The 23,979-nt window shown below is 45.4% G+C and overlaps 1 protein-coding gene, 2 non-coding genes and 1 pseudogene across 3 annotated transcripts; 2 read left to right on the top strand and 2 right to left on the bottom strand.

The window, feature by feature from the left end:
- LOC148813170 (antigen WC1.1-like) overlaps positions 1 to 15,606 on the top strand; it is an 85,697-nt pseudogene extending 70,091 nt beyond the window's left edge.
- On the bottom strand, positions 8,100 to 8,173 carry trnan-guu (transfer RNA asparagine (anticodon GUU)). The gene has a single exon. It is a non-coding gene; the product is annotated as a tRNA-Asn (tRNA).
- Positions 13,118 to 13,228, top strand: trnal-caa (transfer RNA leucine (anticodon CAA)). Its single transcript has 2 exons — positions 13,118 to 13,155; positions 13,183 to 13,228. It is a non-coding gene; the product is annotated as a tRNA-Leu (tRNA).
- A 2,295-nt stretch (positions 15,607 to 17,901) lies between the features above and the next one.
- Positions 17,902 to 23,547, bottom strand: LOC148813169 (uncharacterized). Its single transcript, XM_088908434.1, has 6 exons — positions 23,532 to 23,547; positions 23,020 to 23,219; positions 21,962 to 22,116; positions 20,045 to 20,508; positions 19,046 to 19,254; positions 17,902 to 18,126 (listed from the first exon to the last, which is right to left on the bottom strand). Exons 1-6 carry the CDS (start codon positions 23,545 to 23,547, stop codon positions 17,902 to 17,904), a joined length of 1,269 nt encoding a protein of 422 aa, XP_088764560.1.
- Positions 23,548 to 23,979: the final 432 nt, after the last annotated feature.

Genomic DNA, 23,979 nt, shown 5'->3' with positions numbered 1-23,979 from the left:
CCAATAGAGTAGGATTCCTCTGCCGACCGTGGGATGTAAACCAGCAACCTTCCAGCCACAGGTACAGATCCTTAGCCACAGAGCCACTGCTCTGCCAAATGTGCCAATTCTTTAAAAGAAGTCCAAAAAAATGAAGCGGTCTCCAAGTCTCCTTCCTGTTTCTCCAATATAGAGAGAAACTGGGCATTTACTGCAAGAGATACAGTAAATAAGGTTGCTGGAGGTACAAGATGCCATCTGGGTGATCCAGAATTGTCCTGAGGGGCCTTGAATGAGTGTGGTCTTGGATGTGTACTTGCAGGCGATACAGCGAGCTCTGTTGCAAGGGAAAGTACCTGGTGTGGATGGTTGCTGAGGGCGGTCAAGGGAGCTATGAACAAGAAGGTTGCGCAGATTAGGTGATTGGCTATATGAGATGATGGGGCGGTCAGAAAAGAGGGCCCCAATGGAGGGATCATCGTGTAGGATGGAAAAGTTGTCGTTAACAGTCCTGGGGATAGGAAGTGTGTTAGGGAAGCACCAAAGGAATGCGGTTGTTACGGTGGGAGTTCCTGATTGGGTTGATGGTCCAAGGGGTGTTTTTGGCTCGGGCAAGGGTCTGTCAATAACACTACTGGGGTATCCTCTGGTAACGAAAAAGGAGTACATTTTGAGGGTTTGGTTCTGGAAGTCGATGTCGTCGCTGCATATTTGTTGTAGCCGAAGGAACTGTGAAAAAGGGAGAGAATTTTTATTATGTTTGGGGTGAAATGAGCTATACAAGAGATAGCTATGTGAATCCGTGGGTTTGTAATAAACAGATGTGGAGAGTCTGGGGTAGTTGATGGAGAAGTTGATGTCCAGAAATGGAAGAGTAGTGGAAGATATGTTAACTATATATTTGAGGGACAGGTGGAAGTTGGTGAAATGGTGCAGGAAGCACTTAAGCTGATCATTGGAGCATGTGGCGGCACTGACACAGTCATCAATATATCGCTTGAAGAGGTCAGGGACATAGCCAGTGTAGGAAGAGAAGAAACGTTCTTCTACCCAGCCAACAAAGATATTGGCATAGCTGGGTCCCATTCTGGTGCCCATGGCAACTCCACTCACCTGTTGGTAAAAAAGATTATTGAAGAAGAATGCGTTCAGTGTGAGAACCAGTGTTTCTGGTTGTTGTCCTTTAATTGATCTGCCACCAAAACATTAATCCTAAACAGTCAAACAAGTCCATGTGATGAAAACCCTTATGCTCTTTAATGTTTTTTTATGGATTGTACATCTGCACTAATTTCCCCCCCTCCCACTCATCAGCTTTTGGATGAGAGATTCTGATCACTGTATAAGATCAGAAGCAGTAGAAGAAACGGGCTTCTTTTCTGCTTATTTAACACACTCCTAATGCAAACAACACATTACGAGTACAACGGAAAGGTTGCACCAAATGGGATCAAGCAATTTAAAACATATGTTCAGGGGACAGGAAAGTTGTTATAGAGATGAATGGTATTCATGAAACAAATAATGTTGCAAAAAACTTTGCCAAAAGTCACAACCCATTTAACATTCATCAGACAGGTTGAATCAGTTTGATATCTCTTAGGTTCAAAATGCACTCAACGGCTGTATAATGCAAGCTCAAGAGTCAAAAGAACAGTAGTGAACTACAATCTTACAATAATAAACAGCCATGTGATCTTGTGAATGATCTATCATACACCCTTGAAATGATGTGACAGATTTGGAAGTTTGCACAGCTTGTAGTCTTTCTAACTCCATGAGACACACAGACAGGGAGAGAAGCTGGGGGTCAGAGCGCAGGGTCAGCCACTGTGCTCTTGTGCCAAACAGGTCATACAAAGACTGCCATTCCTTATATCTTTCCCTGAACCTACATGTCTCTTCCTCACCTTCCAGAAGTGAAATATCGAGCTTCCACACACCCTTCCCCACAGTAACAGCCATTGGAATAGAAGGTGTACATGACAGTAAACAATGGTCAGAGAAAAAAAAACAGGGGTTAAGCCTGCGGTCGTGCAAGTATAATCAAGTATCAAAACAAAATCTATACGTGAGGCTTGGGTCCCATTAGACTAGTGCCATGTGAAACCTGCCCTCCCCTGACTATGAAGTTGGAAGCCATCTTTCAGTTTAAAATCTTTCCATAATGTTTGCAATAATATTGATGAATTATGAAATTGGACCCATCTCTCGCCCTTCATTCTGCCTTCTCTTTCTAAAAGGCAATTAAAATCCCCAGCTAAAACCACTGGTTACCATCCCAATAAATATACTCAGTTCCTGAATTAGGACATATCCGTCATGTGAGCAACTCAGACAATATATATTTAAGAGTTTAAATTTGACATTCATGAAACCCAGATACAGCACCAGTGCTCTCGCTGGTTTCACTACAAGGTGCTGACGTACCTCTACCTACTATACAGGCCTTTTCCTCCCCCCCCGCCCATTTGCTTTCCTTCTCTCCTCCTCCACCACCCCCACCATCCACAGGACAGTTCTCCATCTGCCCTCCTTGAGTCACCGGTTCTAAACCTTGGTCAGTAGGATTACATATGTAGCGGCGAGGCTTATTAATAAGACAGAATTAAGTGTTGCTGTGCTTTCCCAAATGAGGCCCCATCTCCCTCTTCAGCTCTGTGGTGCAGCCACAGAGAAACTATTCATGCAGGCTGATTTAAAGATGTTTTCTTTTGATAAGGGACAGCTCCCAAATGGGGATGCACTTAGCTAAGCCTGGCTATCATGATCAATGGTCATCCATTGGCGCCTATCTGTTTAGGGAGTGCCAGATGGACATCTGGGCTACATTCCTAGGTGTCAGGAGTAAGTTACTCATATCTCACCTTGATCAACCAATCAGGGACTGGTAGGGCCGAGTAACCGTCATGAAATTCTGATGCCCATTAAACTTTCAGCCAATGAACAAGCTGAAGTTCCTCCAGGTAAAAACAGGCAACAGAGAGCCTGGAGAAGGAGAACTATTCGGAAATTCTAAGGAGAATTCCAGGGGTGCGAGACAATTCCAGGCCAGGACGGCCCAGGAGCAGAAAGGCTCCCAAGGGCAGGACATTCTTGCAGCGTGCCTCCTGACCATCCTGAGACTCAGCCCGGACCACCACGGAATGGCCAGTGTGTCCGAGTGCCAGAACTTTCCTTTATTCTAAGTCTAGAGCGGAGGTTGCCATGAGTAACCAGAGGATCCACCCGAGGATAGCACCAGCAGCAAGCCTCATGAACAGGTCGGAACTGTGGACAGCCGAATCACTATTCAGAACTAGTGCTTCATCAGGAATGAACCGGTCTTCTTCCTGACTTGCTGGGACCCACAGTTATCTTTTCTCCTTTGCACAAACCGTGCTAGTTAAAGCCAACACTAACTAGCCAGTCAGTGAGCATCAGCAGCGCACCATCGCAAGCCGCACAGCACAGCCTGGCACCTAGCCAGACAGCGTGGATTGGACAGCAACAAGCCTGCAACTGTTTCTTTGTGCCCGCAGGAGATCTGAATCCCCAGAGATTGGATGAGTATTCAACTTCTATGCATTACAGCTCGAGAATTCAATTGTTATTCCAACCAGTTGATATCAATTTAATTTCTAAGAGTTATGTACTTGTTTTGAGTATCCAATGTAGAAGTTATAACCAAGTGCATTTACTAAACGGTCTAACTGAATGATATACTGAACGTATGTCCTCTTGATATATGTAACTCTTTGTGACTGATTGAATATATTCTTTTTGTATTCTGATAACCCTCACGATAAGATGTGTTAGGTTTACATACATATTCTATGTATTAATAAATGTATCCTCGTGTATTAGTACCTGTGTGTGTGCATTGTTTGAGTTATATCGCATGGTTGGATTCTAAAGCCATTAAAAGAATCATTTTGTGATTTACTGCTACAATTAACAATTGTCCCAGTAAATGCCCAAACCCTACAGAACTGGTGCCTCGTGAGAGCACACTACACATATATTGGAGAGATCTAAATCTTTCTGCATCATTATCATTCTCTTCTACCCCATCCTCACTCCCTTCACTCTATTCTGAACCCTCGCTCTCCTTTTCACCACTTTCTTCAACCTCAACCACATCCAGTTCCTGATCTATAACCACTGCTCCAGCCCTAAAATGCCTCTTCAAACTGTTTTTGTATTTTTGTTCCCAGCTTTGTTCTATTTGCAAAGGAAATTGGACAGTCTTTAAACACCTGACCTTCACACTTACATAGATTGCATTTCCTCACGCTTGTACATTCAGTATATGCATGTCCAATTTCCTTGCACTTCCCACACACCACCTTTGTACAGGCATCCACAAAGTGACCCAGCTCCCCACACCTCCTGCACAGTTTTGGCTGCCCTTGGTAGAACACAAGGCCTCTATTTTCACCTAATCCAATCAAAGAAGGAATGTGTTTAAATCCACCATAACCATTTTTATCTTCATGCAACAAAACAGGTACTCTCCATGCACAGTTCTAGATGCCATCATCATCCAAGACTTTCTGAGGCTCACCTTTCACTAAACAATACTTAGGCAACCATGTCACAATATCTTCCTTCATCACCATCTCATTAAACATGTGAACAATCACAGTCCTATTAGAAAGATCTGTCAGCGTCTGCCATTCAAACATTCTAATCAGGCCCACATCTTTTTTCTCTTTTATTTTTCTCCAAAATTCTTCCAATAACTTTGCCGATTTGAAACTAATGTCAAAACCAATTCCCTTCAGCAAAGTAATTAAGCAATTGACATCTAATGCCTTAACCTTTAACTCTTTCTGTAACACCTTCCTTGAAAAGTCCAACCGTGAAATATCACCCGAGTGAGCTGAGCCCTCACCACCCTTGTACACCAAACGTGCGCAAAAGTAACGGCGCATGCCGACCCTACAGGCCACCATGGCCGTTACAAATGAGTCAAAAGCAAAGCAAAGCAAACCAAACCAAACCTAAACCTCTTCTATGCACCAAACCCTTAATCTTATACTCGTACAAAAACTCTACTCTCAACTTCTAGGCTTTAACCCTGTAAATCTCCAACACTGGCTGGAGACTCTGTGTATCCGGGCTCAGCGGTTATATAGGACAGGACTCGGCGAGCTGCAGGTGAAACTCATTGCTCTGCGCTCCCCGTGCGGAATGCGCGTCTCCTCCCTCCAGACTCGTCACACGGCCTTCATACTCTACAGCGGGGAAAAAAAAACTCCCCTTTACTGTCTTCATACATCCCTCTTAAATCCCAGAAACACCGAAACTCCGGAGCGTTTCTGTGAGTCAGTACTGGGTTTCTCTGTTCGAGGTTACAAGCAGAAACAATAAAAGCGCTGAAAGCAGGAAGTTATTTCTGCTATTAGGCATAAACTTTTAAAAATAAATTTTCTGATTCCTAAAACCTAATAAAATCCATGTAAGTTTCCCTTTTGTTCCCAATGCACATAACTGAATATAAACCAGTCAAGTTCAGGTACTTTTCTGATGTATATGAATACACTAGTTCTGGCGCAGTTCTTACAACAAAGATACATTACGAACTTATTTTCATACGAGCTCTTGCCGTTTTTAAATTGAATAATTTTGTTTCAATTCGCTAAATCACACGAAACACCAGCAACACTCATCGTTAGCATCTGACCAATCACATTCCTGAATTTTAAAAGTATTTAGTATTTAGTTTTAACTTTTTTTTTTAATTTTATACACCTGTTTTACATATTCTTGCCATTTTTGGCATATTGTAAGTGGATTGTAACTTCAAATTGATCATTCCTGAGCTTTATAACTGTGTATCATTTCTTTTAACCTTATTTTAATATTTTTTAATTATTTTTGCATTTTACAGAACTTTTTAAATATATTGTGAGCATTTTAGCATAATTTTAAAATAGGACTATCAATGCTCCTGACTTTTAAACCTGTATTTCTTCTGACATTAATCTTTCCACCTGCAGATGAGGAGGGAGGTATTTGATTTTAAATTGGTTGATTTGGGGGGGAAATGTACATTAATTTCCTTGTGTGTATCACCAGTGGGAAACTTGGCATTTTTGGATGAATTGCAATCTATACTGCAAGGCCTTCAGACTGATATAGTAATGACTGGAGATTTAAATAACACATTTGATACATCACACAGGAACAGCATAACATCTAAAATGGCAGAACCCTCTAAATCACTGAAAAAATTCAGGCACATTCATAATCTAAAAGATGTTTGGTGGTTACTGTGTCCTGCTACCCTTTCATATTTTTTAGTGTGCACGAATCTGTCCCTCTTCTTTTACTAGTTTTTAAGGAATATTCTGAAATCTCTGATTACAAGATCAAGCCAGAAAAAAATGATGACAATTAGTAGGAAGAAAGATACAGTACAATGTATTGAAAATGTAATATGTTTTAAAGGATTAAAGGGAAAAGAAATACTTTATCTACGCAAACTAATTGAGCTGAGCTCCTCTAAACAATATAGCCTGAAGAATTGCCAAAGCACAATGTATCAATTTGGGTGACACTGGGGGGAAAGGATCACAACACTGAGAACCACAAGGCTTATTTTCAACAGCAAACTCTGTGCTTGAAAATATTTGACAAAAAAAGGAATATTACATGCACGGACACCAATATTTACCACTAGGGTAGAATGCAGCATAGAACAGTTGATTGAAGGTTAGTGTAACTCTATAGTGCATCACAGAGGTCAGTCTCTTCCCCCTCATTATGCAGGCTGACTTGTTCACAGTGAAGTGTCCTCCAGCGATAGTCAGCTGTAATCACCGAAGCAGACATGATGTTAATACTCTGACAGCACCTTGGCTGATTTGGTTAAAGTGTTTTCCCCCTGGTTATAAAAACGTCTCAAAATTCTGACACTGAGGTGTGAGACACAATGTAACAGCCTCTCATAATCCCGAAGTACAAGAAATTTTACTGTATTTTTTTTTAAATTTGATCCTGTGAACATTGCATGTCCCTCCTTCCTCATTACCAAAACATCTCAATGTCACCAACAGTATGTACATTTGTAATTACAACACTTCACTGTTGCATTTCTGAGTTGTGACATTGTGAACATGGCATGTTAAAGTATATATAATATCTAGATCAGAACAGGCTAAATGCAATTCATAGTGATTTATCATTTTCTTATTTTCTAAATAAAAAAAAATATTTTTTCAGTGATTATGACACTTCGGTATGACATAAAATATGCTTCAATGACAGAATAAATAATCATGGAAAAAATACCCACAGTGGTATTCATATTTGTGATTATAGGAATGTTAAATATCAGGTGAGTAGCTGCGTCAGCATGCGTAGGCTGCAAAGGAACAACTAAACGGTTATTCCATGCTGAAAAGAGAAGAAAAGAATCACAACGTTTCGGCTGTGGAGCCTTCTTCAGGTGTGAGAAAGACAGGGCAGTAAGCAAAGATAATTTTCTTTTTATCTTTGCTGACTGCAGTTTATCTTTGATGACAACATCAAAGACATTAAGTAATTTTTACTGCTAACAGCTCCACATCAACTTCCTTTTATATCTAACCTCATCAGATCTCTCAACTCCCAACTCTTCCAGTTTCTCACTTCAGAGAAGGATAAAACATTCAATCATCCTTTACATAGAAAAACCATCAACACCCCTACCACCTCCACCAATCCTAACCTTGTTGTTACTATACCCTCTGACCTTTCCCTTTCACCCCTTTGCATCCTCAGCTAACATATTTTAAAATTACAATAGACTGTATAGTATTTATGTTTAAAATTAAGGTAAATATGTCAAAATATCAAAATCCACCTGCACAGTGCTATCGTAACAATGCTTGTCAAGTTCTCAAACAAACCTGCATTGTATTTTTAAAATATTTCAGCAGAGGATTCAACTGGAGTATAAATGACGATTCGACGATCATTTTTCTTGGGTGAATATGGTTTTCTGGGGAGTTACGATGTTGGGCATTGTTGGACATTTCCTGGTGATCCTGACACGTGTTAAACACTCGCATTTGTTGCAAATATTAAAATGGCTATGGTTTCGCTGAGAAATCCAATCAACCAAAGAAAGTGTTTACATCGCAAACGAAATCCGTCCCTGGGTGGATTTGAACCACCAACCTTTCGGTTAACAGCCGAACGCGCTAACCAATTGCGCCACAGAGACTAACTTGTAGGTTCGTCTCTCGAATCACAAATTTCTGGTTAAAAAAAAAATCTTCTATTTTGCCAGCCGGTAATATTTCTTCTGCACTGATAACCAAGAATTTTCCGCAAGCTGTGTGAATTTCATCAAAAATAAGTTTTCCAGAAAGGAAATGAACACATGCATTTAACGAAATCAAGCCCTTTGTGAGTGCCCAAAATGGCACGTTCTGTACTACAAGAAAGGAAGAAATACACGGCTGGGATTTGAACCTAGGTTTTTTTGTTTAATAAAAAGGCGCTTTAACCAACTAAGCTACGGTGACAGGACAGCTATCACGTTTTACAGCCACTTGGACACACCGCTTTGAGACATCTGCGTTCAGTAAGCGCTGAACCTGCTCTCAGAGCAAATTGCCTCTTTTACATAGCAGCCCCGACACTGAGAAACGAAGAGAACTGGCTTTAATCTGGCATTTTTCATGTCCAATGCGTTTGACATCTCCCAAGGGCGACAGAGTTCTTTTGCAACACGATTTCTTCTTCTTTTTTCTTTCTGTACGCTTTGATAAAAAACGAAAAATCGTGCAAGGGAAAAATGTATTTTTTTCATAGAGAAAACGTGCACCAGGAAATGTTGTGTTGAGAAGAAATGATTTAACATGATACGTGACCTAATTTATCGGAGCAATTGCTCACCCAGCAAGGTCTGGAGAGTCTGGTGGATGTGATAATTATACGGTGTTGCGGAAGAAAACAGTATTTCTTTGAATTCTCAATCAATCGGAATTTCAGTGCGAAACATAAACCCCTTGTTATATTTAAAGAGGTTATATTTTAAAACTCATAAAAAATCAGAAAACACATGTTTCTCACTTTGAAATTTTAGACGGAGCGGTGCATTACTAGTAGCGGCGCTGAGCACAGTATGGGAGAATTCAGGTTATGTGAAATGCCAGCGGTTTAATAAATAACACGTCTGATTTCGGATCATAAGATTGTAGGTTCGACTTCTACCTGGCTCGTGTAAATTATATTCAAGCTCTTCAGTAATAGATGTCTATTACGTAATGAACCGCACCTGAAAGCGAACGTTGGGTCTATTTCCTTTGTTTTCCAGCATGAAATAGCAAATCGTTACAAAAAGTACCTGCTAATGTCCAATAGCTTTTTTTTTTCAAATAACATTTTCAGGCTTCAGACACTTTTTAATAAAACAAAAGTGTCCGGAAACTCCCTAACTTTCAGGTTTGCTTGAACCTGTATTAAAAGAAGTTATTCGAAACTTCCGGGATTCCATTATCTGATGTAGCTGTCTCTAAAGACGGATGTGATGTTTCGCAGATGTGAACTGTGCCTTCTCTCTTGTGTTCAAGAGGTATTCGCTGTGTGAGATCCTAACTGCATATCCAGTAGGGCTCTGTTTTGTTTAGATTATCTATGTGGTGTACAGATAGAACTCAACTACATGGTGTGAATTCCGTGTTCAGGACGAGCAGAACCTGAAAAACTAAAAGCAGACCTCGACATAATTTGAACACACAGCCTTCTGATGTAGAATCAGACATGCTACCTTTGCGCCACGAGGTCACAGCTATCAGCTAATTTGAATTCCCCAAAGGAGACAAATCAGCTTCACAAAAAATTCTCATGTGAAGAGCGCCGCTCTTCCGAAGAGAGTCTCTTCATCCCAGACCACATTTTATTCTTCCTGCGCAGCTCTTGTGCAGGTGTTGTTCTCGATAACAGATCCAGGAACACTGACTGTTTTTCTATTTTTTTTAATTAAGTACCCCATGGTGCAACGGTAGCACGTCTGACTCTAAAAACCGAAGTTAATTTTCAAAGTATATCGGAGTCAACTGATACTGATCAGGTTCTGCTGCTGCTGAACCCGCAGTCTTCACCTTAAAGTTCAATTTCCCAAGCCTTCTGACCTTATATGTCCATCCCTTCTCGTCAAAACTCGTATTTTCACAGGGTACCCTACAGAAATCGCAGTAGAATGAAAAACTCCAGTAGATCTCGGCTGCTGTTGGTGATTTTCCTTTAAAAACAAATTAATCTCCGGAAATTTTGCGGAGTGTATCACTTTCACTGAGACCGAGGAGTGTTAAGATGTACATGAGTCTTTGTGGCTCGGTTGTTAACCAAAAGGGTGGTGGTTTGAGCCCTCCCAGGGACACTATGAGCCTTTTAATGTACACACCCGTCTCACTTCATCTCCACGGCCGGTCTTGTACCACAATCAAATACGGAGCCCGCAGGGGGTAGTAGGCTCGCAAATATAGCTCACTGTGTATATAATGAAGAAGCAGAAGTTACTTTCTTATCTGCATGTTGCAGAGCCTTACGCAACTCGTACCATTAGCTGAGGTTTGATCCCTGCACGGGCTATTAGTTGAAAGGCCATTGTAAATGACGTGTAAGAGATTTATCCAGCTGGCTTTTATGTTTCACACAAAATTGAGATCTTGAAACCAAAATAGTTAGAAATATGGAACACAACCGTTGTTCCCCAAGAAGGAAAGCTGTTTTGTACTGACGTCACTCCTTTTTATTTAACCCAGATTGTGAAGACAACTCTGCCCTATCAAAGGAAAATGTTACACAAAAGTTGGAAAGCACACTCTGAACCCATCTGTATATTTGATTCCCACGATCCATTCAAAGCTGCTTAGTGTTTCACAAGCAAATCATTTCAGGGAAGAAACTCAGTTTAGTGAACTACTTTTGTATTTTCACTTATTGAATTTGATCTTTGTACTCTCTTTGCATTCTCAGCAATAATATTTCAAAACTACAGTTCGGATATATTGGAAAACTTCACAAGCATTATTAGGTTAGGACTGTAAAATTGTATTTTAATATCTTGGTATATTTACCTTCATTTTAATAAAGATATAACCATAAATGTTGTTAAGCATATTGTACTTTTGTCGTACTTTTTAAAACATTTTTGCTGAGGACGCATGGCGACTATCAAACCTTGTGATACATGCAAGACATCTGTAAACGAAAATGTAATTACAATAAAATTGGCAATTAACAGAAAACCACAATTTGTATAATATTATTCCTTGATACCGATGATCAGTTGAAGGATTTGGAGAAACTATCAAAGAAACAGCACCAATAGCAGATGATTTTGGTTTTGAACCCATCTTTACACCTCAATAATCCATTTGTCCTCGAAAAAAGAAAAGACAGGCATGTTTTGAGTCTCATAATTATCCTCTTCTCGATCCAAAAGAAACGTAAACATTTGAGTGCTTCTGTAGTATTTTGGATTTTCTTATGAAGATCTCACGAAGTATTGCTAGGATCTATATCTAGCGTTCGGTACCGATAAAACTGCTGATATTGATTGAGTAAAAATCTATGATGTATTGACAGCTTTATCTGAAGCGAGAAGTCCTCGGACGCCGCTTATAAAGTGTTGGGATTCATACCAAGAAATACTTTTTGTTTTCCCACCCAAAATGCTGCTATTGAATTACACAGTATATGAACATTACCAGTTTTGGTAGCTTCTGGGTGCGATTTTCCAAAACTGGAACTAATTACAAAATGATTTAAGATGAACCATGTCCAAAAATTGTAAATCATGACTAATATTAATATCAACTGAAATTACTACAGTAAAAAAGATTTAACCGAAATATTCATAAGGCTATGCAAGCCTAAAAAGTAGAACAATTAATTTCATATAACTTTTATTTTTTATTTTTTTAGAAATGGGCTCACACACCTGAAGACACTAACGTTTCTCTCCGTTAGAGTATGTGAATAACAGTTTAACCCAAAATGTTTGTAATTGTGATTTTGTTAAAATGCTATCAGCAGTAAGAAATTATTAAGAAAGTAAGAAATTGTTTTATTTCATAAACTGTAAGATGTGAAGAGAGTTTACAGTTCGAAGCGTTCAGGATCCAAGCCCATGTGCGGATGGTTGTGTTTCTTGAATCTCTTGTAATCATCAAAAGTCACTGTTTAGTCCTTCAGTTTTTTCTTGAGTTGTACCATGGATATTTCATACGATCCATACTTTTCATGCTCTTTTGAATTTTCCTTCACTTATGGAAAAAGTTCAAGGTGTTCTTGTCGCTGTGCTCCACATCTAGACGAGAGCACATGTAACAGTACAGGACACGCAGTGAGGAATTCACACAGCTTTTAGCTCAGTGCGGAGTGCAGAAGGAGGACTCGCTCGCTGAATGATCTCTCAAGAAATCCAGGGTGAGATTCAACAGGTGGCTTCTTCAACAGCCACGACAAGTCTGAAGATGTTCTCTGAATTTCCTGAATATAACGTTAAATTAGTTCAAATAATTTGGTAGTTAACACAACTAAATGCTTTGGAGGTATATTTAAAACAGCAGAGCAAGACTTCAGGCACTTCAAGTATGCATTAAATTAATTGTGTAAACCTGGATCTATATGAAAAAGAGTTCTCTTGTTCATAATATCTTTTTATATTTGTTAATTGAATATATCAATTGAGTATATCTGTTATATTTTTGAATGGGATGGGACTGTACATAATCCTATTTTAACGTGTCCTGCATTTTAACTTAGTGAACAGATAAATTGAAATGTTCTGATTCCGAGCCCCTGCAGTTCGTGCTAATTAGAACCACAACAATGCTCCTGAGTCCTGAGCACCACACTGAGCACACGATCAGCTGGGCTCTGACTTGTTCAGCACGACTTCTTGTTGCGGTTGAGCTCAGAGCTGGAGATGATCTCCATATTCTAACTAGTCCTAAACGTAGTACACAGTACACACTTTTTTAAAACAATTTAAAATATTACACAAAGGCTGTAAAGCACACTTTGAATCGATCCGAATATTTGATTTCAGCGATCCATTTAGGCAACAACAGGCAACGTGGCGCTTCTCCAGCAAAGCATTTCTCACTTTTGTGAACTACTGGTGCTTTTAACACACCAATCTATGAAGCTCGTCAGGATGGCCGAGTGGTGTAAGGTGCTAGAATCAAGGATTCATGTCTTTTCATTGCTTGGGTGTTTTGGTCTCTGAATAGAGGCGTGGGTTCAAATCCCACTCCTGACAGCTAATACCGTTTCCCTGTCTTGCATTTTTCCCATCGTTTTGTGCTCGCTGACAACGACAGGAAGAGGAAAACGGAGAAACCGCTTAGCAGGCACATGATGGGCAGGGAAATGCTTCATGAACACTTCAATGTGATTAGCAGAAAGAAAAGAGGGACCTGTTTACACCGAGAGTGGTCAGAGTATGGAACAATGAACGTGATCGTATAGTGGTCAGTACTTTGCGTTGTGGCCGCAACAACCCCGGTCCGACTCCGGGTCCCGGCAGAATAGGGGCATCTGCTTTTACTACATGCACGAATGAAGGCAAAAAAAAGTCAATCGATGTGAACGAACGGCGCTTTACAGAGGAGTACTGCCTGACTGGATCATTGATGAACGACAGAGGCCACTCCGACCTCTTCTCTGTTTTCTTCAATGACTTACTAAGGATCTTCTTCACATTCACCCATGCAGGGGAAGCCAGTTACACCAAAGCAAACGCATGAAAGTGCATTTCAAGCAGAGACCAGGAGGGACCTGTTTGCTGGAGCCGATTCTTGATGAGATCTTGGGCTCACTAAGAGGCCCCCGCTGGATGCTAATCTTTCTGTTGTTCTCGCAGGTGCTGCGCTGCTTTTGAGCCGACAGAGCTCGTCTTGGTCTGTTGGCACAGCCCAATTGCAAATGATCGGCTCCGCGTACAGAAGGAACGTGCGTTTGGTACAAGAGTGCATGAAGGCACCGGAAATACATTGGGAACAAATGACCGGTGGCTCAAGACCTCTGTGAAGTACAGGAGCATGCAAAAAGAGGCTGTTTTCTCCCAGTCTTGAACCAGGGATCTTTCGCGTATTAGGCAAATGTGATAACCGCTACACTACAGAAACCTGCAGGGGCCCCTGCTGGTGTCTCGCTTGCGTTTCAGGCTGAGAAAGGGAAGCCTCACTTTAGGCAGGGGGTGCTGGAGAGAGGAAAAAAGGCCGCGATGAAACAAAATGTCGCAACCCAGGAGCAAACCAGGGACCTTTAGATCTTCAGTCTAACACTCTCCTAACTCAGCTATTTCAGCTGTGTGCACAGTCCACAGCCACCTGCTCTAGTCTTCCTATGTTGCAGCATGAGCGCACCAAGAGGAGCGGGAGAGTGTTGCGGGAACATCACTCAGAAGGAAAGCCACCCAGCTGCGCCCTCTGAGCTCTGTCCAGCGTATCTTCCTCGCGTGGACTCCTGCCTGCGACGGGCAGGAAGCAATTAGCAAGAACAGAACAACACCCCACGGGTGTCTCATGACCACACCTTAGCTTCGCCAATGCTATTCTGCTGATTCCAGTGTCTTTGTTGGGGTGCGCTGATTGACCGTGCTCTCTCACCAGAGCTCAGCACGCCTGTCATGGACGGAGCACGATTCCCACTGGAGCCTGGAGACGACACAGGCAGCACAAGGGAAGCTGCAGAGTGCGAGACCACGGAGGTACTGCGCAGAGACTTCTAATACCTGGAGGCAAGGATCTACTGGTTCAGTAACTGACGACCACGGGAGACATTGGCATTGGAACAGAGGTACTGTACAGAGACTTTTAACACCTGAAGGCAAGGAACAAGGAAACTGGCACAGTTAGCCGATTCAAACTGAGAGGAATGTAATACAGCCCGTAGAGGATTTCTATTGTTACCTGAACAGAGACTGGGGAAATAGGACTGGGTGATACCCCTCTCCTCCATGTGGGCCATCAGAGACTACAGGGACTAAGTAGAAATGTTTGTGTGGCCCTCTTCAGTATTTTACAGGGAAGACTGCTGCCCCTCTGTATTCAATATGACCCTGGGAAGGACCTTTTGCTGCTGTGAATGCTGTTTTTCGATGTGTTTTTGGGTGACAGTGAATGTGAATGTAGTTAGAAAATAAAAGGGCACTGATACAATACAAATGCTTGTCGCTGGTCTGTGTGTGCATTTGGTGATTCTGGGAGATAAACAGAACCTGTGGTAATGTAGAGGGGCCCCAGCACCCCGTTTGTATTGCTAGGTGGCGTAGTCGGACACGAGGCATGAACATTCCTCGCCCATAGGGTTCACCTTACTGTGACATAAACATTAAAATAAGCCCCTGTAGGACCAGCAGTAGTGAGATACAACATCAAAAGAATACATCAATTAAATAAACTAAGGGGATCTCTTTAATTCCAGACTCCAGCCCAGCCTGCACTCAGGGAGCAGTCCTAGGGGTGTCAACTTCACACCTGCCTTCCCTGGGGAATGATGAAGGACCGGTTCCTCACGGACAGGAGCTGGGCGCCTGTGTGTGCGGTTCTGCAGGCTGGACGGCTGTCAGGAGACGTGGAGAGACAAAACAGCCCCCTGCCAGTTTCCTTTCCCCTGGACTCTGCCTTCTTCTGAAGCGCGAGTCTGCTCAGTGCCGCTGTGCCCAGTCCGCCAAGCTCCGAGCAGCAGGACTGGGAGTCTGGACAAGAGAACCATGCCCGCTCTCTTCACGGAGGTCAAGACCACCGAGATCTCAGGGAGAGCGTGTCTGGCCCCTGTGGGCCGGGGTTCGAACAGTGAGCGGGCTCCGAGGCCCAGGTATCCCAGGGGAACTAATCTTCTCAACTCGGGACCGAGGAACAGCGGCTGTCCGGATCTGAAGGGACAGATTCTGAACTGCTGACTAGAACTGCCAGAGAACTGTTCTTTTTCTTCCCAATCACATTTTTCCTGAGAGTAACACGTTGATGAGTAAAGAGACTTCTGAGTGCAAGCTGGTTTTCAGTTTAATCCTTAGTGACAGTCGCACATTGATGAGCAAAGAGATTGGGCTGGACTTTGTGGCTCTGTTGAGTAGGGGCTGGACTCTGAGCTGTAATGGTCTCGGCAGGGCTGTGCGGTTTAGTAGGGATAATACAAGTAATAATAATAATTGCTTACACTTATATAGCACTTTTCTGGACACTCCACTTAAAGCACTTTACAGGTAATGGGGAATCCCCCCTGGATGATAGATGACACCAGCTGTCAGTGGGGAGGAAAGCAGAGGGATGAAGCCAGTTCAGAGATGGGGATTATTAGGAGGTCATGATTGATAAGGGCCAATGGGAAATTTGGCCAGGACACTGGGTTAACACCCCTACTCTTTTCCAGAAACACCCTGGGATTTTTAATGACCACCAAGAGTCAGGACGTTGGTTTTTTGTCTCATCCAAAGGATGGCACCTGTTTACAGTATAGTGTCCCCCATCACTATAATGGGGCATTAGGACCCACATGGACTGCAGGGTGAGCACCCCCTGCTGGCCCCACTAGCACCTCTTCCAGCAGCAACCTTAGTTTTTCCCCAGAAGGTCTCCCATCCAGGTACTGACCAGGCTCACACCCACTGAGCTTCAGTGGGGGCTGCCAGCTAAAAGTTGCAGAGTGATATGGCTGCTGGACATAATAGGGAAAACTAATAGGGCACCTGATACTAGTATTTCATGCGATGAAAAGCCAACTCATGGGATGTCTTCACAATTCCTTCTCAATACTAGAAGGAACTCGTGATGTATTCACAATGTCGGAGGATTTCATCAGAGCAGCCGGTTCCATCTGACCTTCCCATGGGAGCTGAAATGTCCTCTGTGAAAGATTACGGCATGCCATTTCTTTTAGATGTGTAATCTACTGAATTATTAATGTGATGGCTGCTTATTCCTGTAAACAGAATGGACCCCGATCCCCATCTCCAAATCCAGTCAAACCCCCCATGAATCATTCCAGACGAAAGAGAACCAGCCTCTTTCCTCCTCCTGTGTTTTACACGCAGCTGGGGGGGGGGGAGTCATGGTCATGCCCTGAGCATTGGGATGGTGTGGTGTCATTAGGTAGATAGATACATAATACTTTATTAATCCCATAGGGAAATTGGCAGACAGAGGTCTGAATTAAAGCCGATCGGAAGAATTAACTTCATGGTTTCTACCACTACTGTGCAGGCAGGAAAACTCTGTGAGATTTAGAAATGTAGAAAAAGACTAAGGTGACACACCTGGGCCAATTTTCCTAGACGTCAGTGAACCCACCAGCATGTCTCTGGACTGTGGGAGGAAACCCACATGGACACTGGGAGAACGTACAAATTCTACACAGATAGAGCACTCCAGGAGTCAAAACCGGGGCCACAGCGCTGTAAGGCACTGTGCTGTGCTATATAACTGAAGTACAGCCAGTGGGAAGAAAGCTGACCTAGAGTCCTCAGCTTCCTAGCTTGAAGCAGTCACCTGACCAATGCCTCCAAATCAGTCAGGTGACAGAGGATGGCGCAGGTTATCCCCCCCCCCCCCCAATGCCTTCTGGGAAATGTAGTTTCAGACACAAGCCGCCATCTTTGTCAGAGCCTCGCACCCTCTTGCGCCACATGATCGAGACAGCAGAGGACCCGCTGATGGGCAGGGGATTGAAAGAAGAGGTCCTCAAGGCCCATCTGCCTTCACCAAACAGTTCGACGAAAGGTGCGTCATTCCCCCCCAAAAAATAAGGGGTCTCACCGGCCTCTTTTACGGATAATCACTGCGAAAAAAAGCCACTACGCAAGAGGTGCTGACCGACTTTTTATTGAGTGTGAACAGCATCACCGGAGCTTCACGAACTGGGGGCGGAGGAAGGAGTCGACCCCTTCAGAGCGGTCGATATCCCAGCAGCCCCCTGACTCGAAGCGCCGCCCTACTTCGGCCCCTCAACCGCCTTTCCAGCAGCTTTTTCTGGCAGCTCCCAGATGGTGGGGGGGTTCAGCTTGTCCAGCTGCGCCACCACGCTGTCGTACTCCTGCTGCCACTGCTCCTTGCTCAGGGCCGAGGGGCTGACCTCCAGGAACCTGTAGGCCTCCTTGGACTGCAGGATGAACATTCCGCGGATGTGCATGCAGACATTGCAGAAGCTCTTCCAGATCTGCAGGGGGGGGGGGGGAAGGGGGAGGAGGAGAAGCACAGACGTGAGGTCGACCTGAGCGGCGCGGGAAACGCGAGATCTCGCTGTACTAGACATTAGGACCCATGTGGACTGCAGGGTGAGTGCCCCCTGCTGGCCCCACTAACACCTCTTCCAGCAGCAACCAGTGGGGATGGCAGTTGCCATCTTGGGTGCGAGAGGGGGTTTGAGACCGTTCAGTGAAGGGCAGTTCAGAGCAACAGGATTTATCCCTGTCACACAGAGGCCTGGAGAATAACGCGGACCATTTGGAATCAAAACGCACCCATCAGCCCGCCAGGAATCATCTGCTCACTCGGGGGGGCGCACCTCTATCCCAGAAGGCATTGGGGTGCGGTCCACATGTCTCGCAAACCCTTGCAGTGATAATCCACCCGCAGGATTATCCCTGACCAGTGAAAGGATCTGACCGAATTCTAGCCCAGAAGGGGGCCGTCTGGATGTTTAGCACATGACTACTCTCTGATCCACAGCTACAGCTCATGATCCCCTGCGTCCCCTGTGAAACCTCCCACCTTGCTCTTCAATCTCGTAGCCTTTGGTCTCCATCGCCTTAGGCTACACTTTTGACTCTCGTTTTTCTTATTCCACCTGACAGGGTGATGACAGAACAGCCTCCCCACGACACCACCCGCGCCTATACAGGACAAGCACTGCACCCATCAGAAGCCACAGTAACCACTGCATCGGCAGCTCAGGGGCTGCCTGTAGGATTGTTGGTGCTGCAGCTCAATCAGAGTGTCTGGGGTGTGCAGGCAAAGATCTGGGCCAACAGGTACCAGATCAGAGAAGCTCAACCCGCCAGGCAGGACAGCTCTGTCCACCCCCGCTCTGAGATTGATCTACCAGAATCGCTCTGGGAAAAAAAAACAACACTGACCGGCTCGGCCTTATCCAGGCTGGACAGGAAGTCCATCTCACAGTCCTCCAGGAAGTCCAGCATGTCATCTCCGGCGAAGGTCCTCTGCTTGAGGTTGTCCAGCGCCACGCCGGTCGTCTCCCAGAACTTCTTCATCTGCAGCAGGATCTCCTGGATCTTGGTCAGGCACTTCTGGACCTCCGCCAGCATCTTGGGATCTCCAATGGATCCTGGGAGGCAGAGGAGGAAAACAGGAATTGCTGGAGGGGCTGGATCAAGAGGCAGATGTCATTTTTAGATGGAAACATACCCTGGCTTCTCTCAAGACACAGCTGGATGAGCTCCTCCAGTCAGGACAGGAGGGTCTCCTTTACACAAAGGGTGGGGGAGTGGGGAACAAGCTGCCCAGCCATGTTGCTGGAGCCGACACCCAGAATTGGGTAAAGATGCAGCTGGACAGGAGGCGCTTCTTTTACACAAAGGGTGGGGGGAGTGGGGAACACCCTGCCCAGCCATGTTGCTGAAGCCAACACCCAGAATTCGGTTAAGACGCAGCTGGCTGAGATCTGCTTCTCAGTCAGTTACCGATCTGCCAGCCGAGCCTGGAGGTTACAAACAGGACGTTTTCGTGCACCGAGCTGCCGGACCGGGACAGGCCTGTCCTGAGCTGCCGGTGGGAATCGGGGTCGCCGAGGCCGTGACCTCACCCCGGCAGACAAGCCTCATCCCAGCGGCCCCCCACGGTTCGGCAACCCACCCGCCTACTGGTTTCAACTCTGGCGACAGCTCAGGTCTGTTACAAGCAAACAATCACATAAAAAAACAAAACACATTTCCCTAAATCCTGACTTTGCTATGGGCTTGAAGCCGAGAGCGGGACTTCAGTCAGGACAGGAGCGGCTCCTTCACACAAAGGGTGGTAGGGGTGTGGAGCAAGCCGTCCAGCCATGTTGTTGAGGCCAATACCCCGCACAAAACACGTTCCAGCGGCCCCCACGATCCGGCAACCCGCCCGTCTACCCATGTCGATCTGGACCTTGGCGTAGTCCAGCTGCAGCCGGATCAGCTCCTTCTCCTTCTGCCACAGCTCTGACACCTTGGCGTCCTTGCGGCTGCGCAGCTCCTCCAGCTGGACCTTGAGGGACTCCACGGCCGCCTTGTCCTTGGGGTCGTTGGTGGCCTTCTGGATGGTGTTGATCATGGCGCCCAGGATGGGCACCACGGCCGCCACGATGCCGAACTTGCGGTCCCGCTCCCCGATGCTGTTGATGAGGCCCTGCAGCTCCTTGTTCTTGTCCTGGATGTCCGTCTCCAGCTGGTTCCTCTCCCCCTGTAGCTGTTTGACCGAGGTGTCTAGCTTGCTGCACTGTCCCTCCAGGGCCTTGGCCTCCGCCGTCTTCTCCTTCTTCTGCTGCTCCTTGTCCGCCTTGGTCTTGACCACGTCGCTGCAGGTGTCACCCACACCTTTGCTCAGATTCTCATACCTGGGGGGAGACAGGGGGGGAGATGTCCACCTGCTGAAAAACTAAGGTTGCTGCTGGGAGAGGTGTTAGTGGGGCCAGCAGGGGGCGCTCACCCTGTGGTCTGTATGGGTCCTGATGCTCCAGTATAGTGACAGGGACCCTATACTGTAAACAGGCGCCGTCCTTCGTGTGAGACGTAAAACTGAGGTCTTGACTCTCTGTGGTCATTAAAAATCCCAGGGTGTTTCTCGAAAAGAGTAGGAGTGTAACCCCGGTGTCCTGGCCAAATTTCCTCCTAAAAGTCCCCCTCTCTGAACTGGCTTCATCCCTCTGCTCTCCTCCTCACTGAAAGCTGATGTGTGGTGAGCGTTCTGGTGCACTATGGCTGCTGTCGCATAATCCAGGTGGGGCTGCACATTGGTGGTGGTGGAGGGGAGTCCCCATTACCTGTAAAGCACTTTGAGTCGACTTTCCAGAAAAGCACTATATAAGCATAAGCAATTATTATTATTATTATTATTATTATTGCTGCTTGAAAGCAGCCTGGGACCCAGTGGAAGGAGCCTCCCCCTGTTCGCCATCAGAGGGCAGCAGTGTGAATGATTCACCGCTACATCTGCTGAACTCCACTCGCCTCCGCGCGCTGCTCTTCTTGCTGGTGTTACTGAAGTTATTGCGCATTTACTGTCCAGCACTGCCCGTTGTTGGTGTTGGGTTGTGCATGATGGTGGGCTGTCATGACTGTTGTTATTTACTGTTTTGTAACGTGCCATGCACACTGTGCCGTCTTTTTTGTACTGTGCGCCTCCCGAGAGAACGGGGCCAATACGAACTCCTATGGACTGTATGTGTGCATACTGTAGGGCAATCCTACTCTGTTGGCGAGAAGCGAGGCCCTGCACCCCAGCTACTCCAGGTGGCACCATATAAATGGCCGACCCTGCGCTTTGACCCCCAGCTTCTCTCTCCCTATCTGTGTGTCTCATGGAGAGCAAGCTGGAGTGTGAAAAGACAAATTCCCAATGCAAGAAACTGTATAGGGTTAATAAAGTGATCTTATAAATTACTCTGCCTCTCATCCCCTGCGCTACTTCTGGTTTGTGATCTTTGAGGTTACTGGGTGACCGATGAAGAGTTTTGACTGGGTTGATGCATTCTCATGCATTTGATGCCAACAGCAGAGGAGGATCCCGCAGTACTTTCTCCTAGTTGGTAAAATAAGGTATTCAGTGGTGTCAGAACAACGATAACGGGCACCCTGGGCTGACAGTCTATCTAATATGAAGCAAACGTCAGCTCCCGAGACAGTATGGGAGCGGATAATTCAAGCCTAACAGGAAGTGCTTTTCACAAAGGGTGGTGGGAGGGTGGAGTAAGCCGCTCGGTTGGAATGAATCCTGATATCCCAGGATCTCTGGCTGCTTGCAATGACGGGTTCCCCCATGGCAGAGCTGGAGCTCTGGGGGGGTCTTACTTCTCCACCGATCGGTCCACTTGGTGGCAGATGTCCTCGATCCAGCCCTTCGACTTGTCCAGGAACTTCTTGGCCAGCGCCACGTTCCTCTTCTTCACGGCCGTCCGGATCATCGGCAGCATGGTGCCAACGATGTTGGTCCCCGTACTGGCGCACTGCGAGCGAGATCAAGCGCCAGCACCGTTATCTCTGTTTCGCAATCCTGACCCCTCTGCTGTCTCAAGAGTCTCCAGCGCTTTTATTTCAACAGGGAAGACACCCTGGATCTAGATTTTAGGATTGGGATGTATTTTACAGCAGACTATCCATCCATTTTCTCAGAGCTCTCTCCAGTACAGGGTCACAGGGGGAAGCTGGGGTCTATCCCAGCAAGCAACAGGCACAAGGCAGGTTCACCCTGGACAGGACACCAGTCCATCACAGGACACACAGACACACACACATGGACAGGACAGGACAGGACAGGACACTAGTCCATCACAGGACACGGACACACACACACACACACACACACACACACACACTAGGGAAAATGCACCTGCCAGTATGATTTTGTACTATGGTAGGAAACTGGAGCACCCAGAGGAAACCTGCATGAACACAGGGAGAATATGCAAAGTCCATGTAGGAGTTTGTAGGAGTCTATGGAAGCCTCCCAGGGTTCTCCCAAGACCCAACTAAATGTATGGAATACAAGTTCATTTGTAGAACCCTTTGAAAATGAGATTTTTTCCAGATTTTAAATTTCATTAAATTTTCTGCACACACAACTGAGACACATACACAACTGAGACACACACACCTGTCAAAGCATGTGTGCACACACATACACAACTGAGACACACACCGGTAGCAGCAGGTGCCCACACACACACACACAACTGAGACACACACACCTGTAGCAACAGGTACACACACTCACGCAAACCTGGAGCTGTAAGTACGAGGACTCACCTGGAGCAGCAGGTACTCTCTCTCACACACACACACACACACACTCACTCACACACACACACACACACACACACACACACACACACAGAGAGACACAGACCCACCTGGAGCAGCAGGACCTCGGAGGAGGCGAACAGCTGCTGGCTCTCGGTGGCCTTGAGCCTCAGTTTCCTCTCCAGCTCAGGGTGGGTGGCCAGACACAGGTAGGACAGGTGGAAGAGCAAAGCTGTCTTCTCGGCGGCCGGGACCATATCCCTGAACATCTCCACGTCATTCATCAGCTGCTGATCCGCAGGCACTAGGTCTGAGAGAGACATTCAGGAAAGAAAAGGCTTTTTAAATATTTTCTTCACCCCCACGTCCCCCATGTCAAAACCCTCCCAACCCAGAGTGTCCAACATGAACACCTTGAGCCCTTGAGTCTGTGTAAAACTTTCTGCACATCTGCCTTGTGCAAACACCTTCAGTAACTGAAATCAAGACAGTTCACTGTGGTTCAGCTCGTGAATCCTAAAGCCTCATTATACCTCCATAAGACACCAAGGGGTCAAAAACCACAGCTGAAGTCGGAGAATCACAATATCCGAATCGGGTTAACGGATCAGAACACGCTTACCGCGACACTGAGACATCTTGAAGCAGGTTTGTGGGCGACCTTAGGCACTGAAACGTCTGTCCTGCAAAGAGAAAGAGGGTGTTTTTTTAAGGCAAATATCAAGAAAATAATAAAGTTATTTCCCTCTCACCCCCTGCCGCTCCTATGCCAGAACACCAGCTGAACACCGCCGATGGAGAGCAGCTGGGTTTGAGATGAACTACAATACAAGCTGAGAGACCAACAAATTGCTTGAGATACCCTACTGGGGAGGTATCAAGTAGAGAAAGCACACACCGATTTCAAGTCTACACAAGTTTCAGCCGCATTTTCTAGCGGCCTCACAGCTCACTGGAATGGTGTGCAAATTTTCATAAAACGAGCATCTGGTCTCCTCTTAACAACTAATCATTTTCTTTGACCAGCGGACAAAACACACACACCCCTCCCCCCACATTAAGACCAGGAG

Source organism: Atractosteus spatula, assembly GCF_055471065.1.
Source record: "Atractosteus spatula isolate fAtrSpa1 chromosome 10 unlocalized genomic scaffold, fAtrSpa1.hap1 SUPER_10_unloc_10, whole genome shotgun sequence".
NCBI classification, from domain to species: Eukaryota; Metazoa; Chordata; class Actinopteri; order Semionotiformes; family Lepisosteidae; genus Atractosteus; species Atractosteus spatula.
The sequence above is the reverse complement of the archived record's forward strand: the minus strand, read 5'-3'. Positions and strand labels throughout refer to the sequence as shown.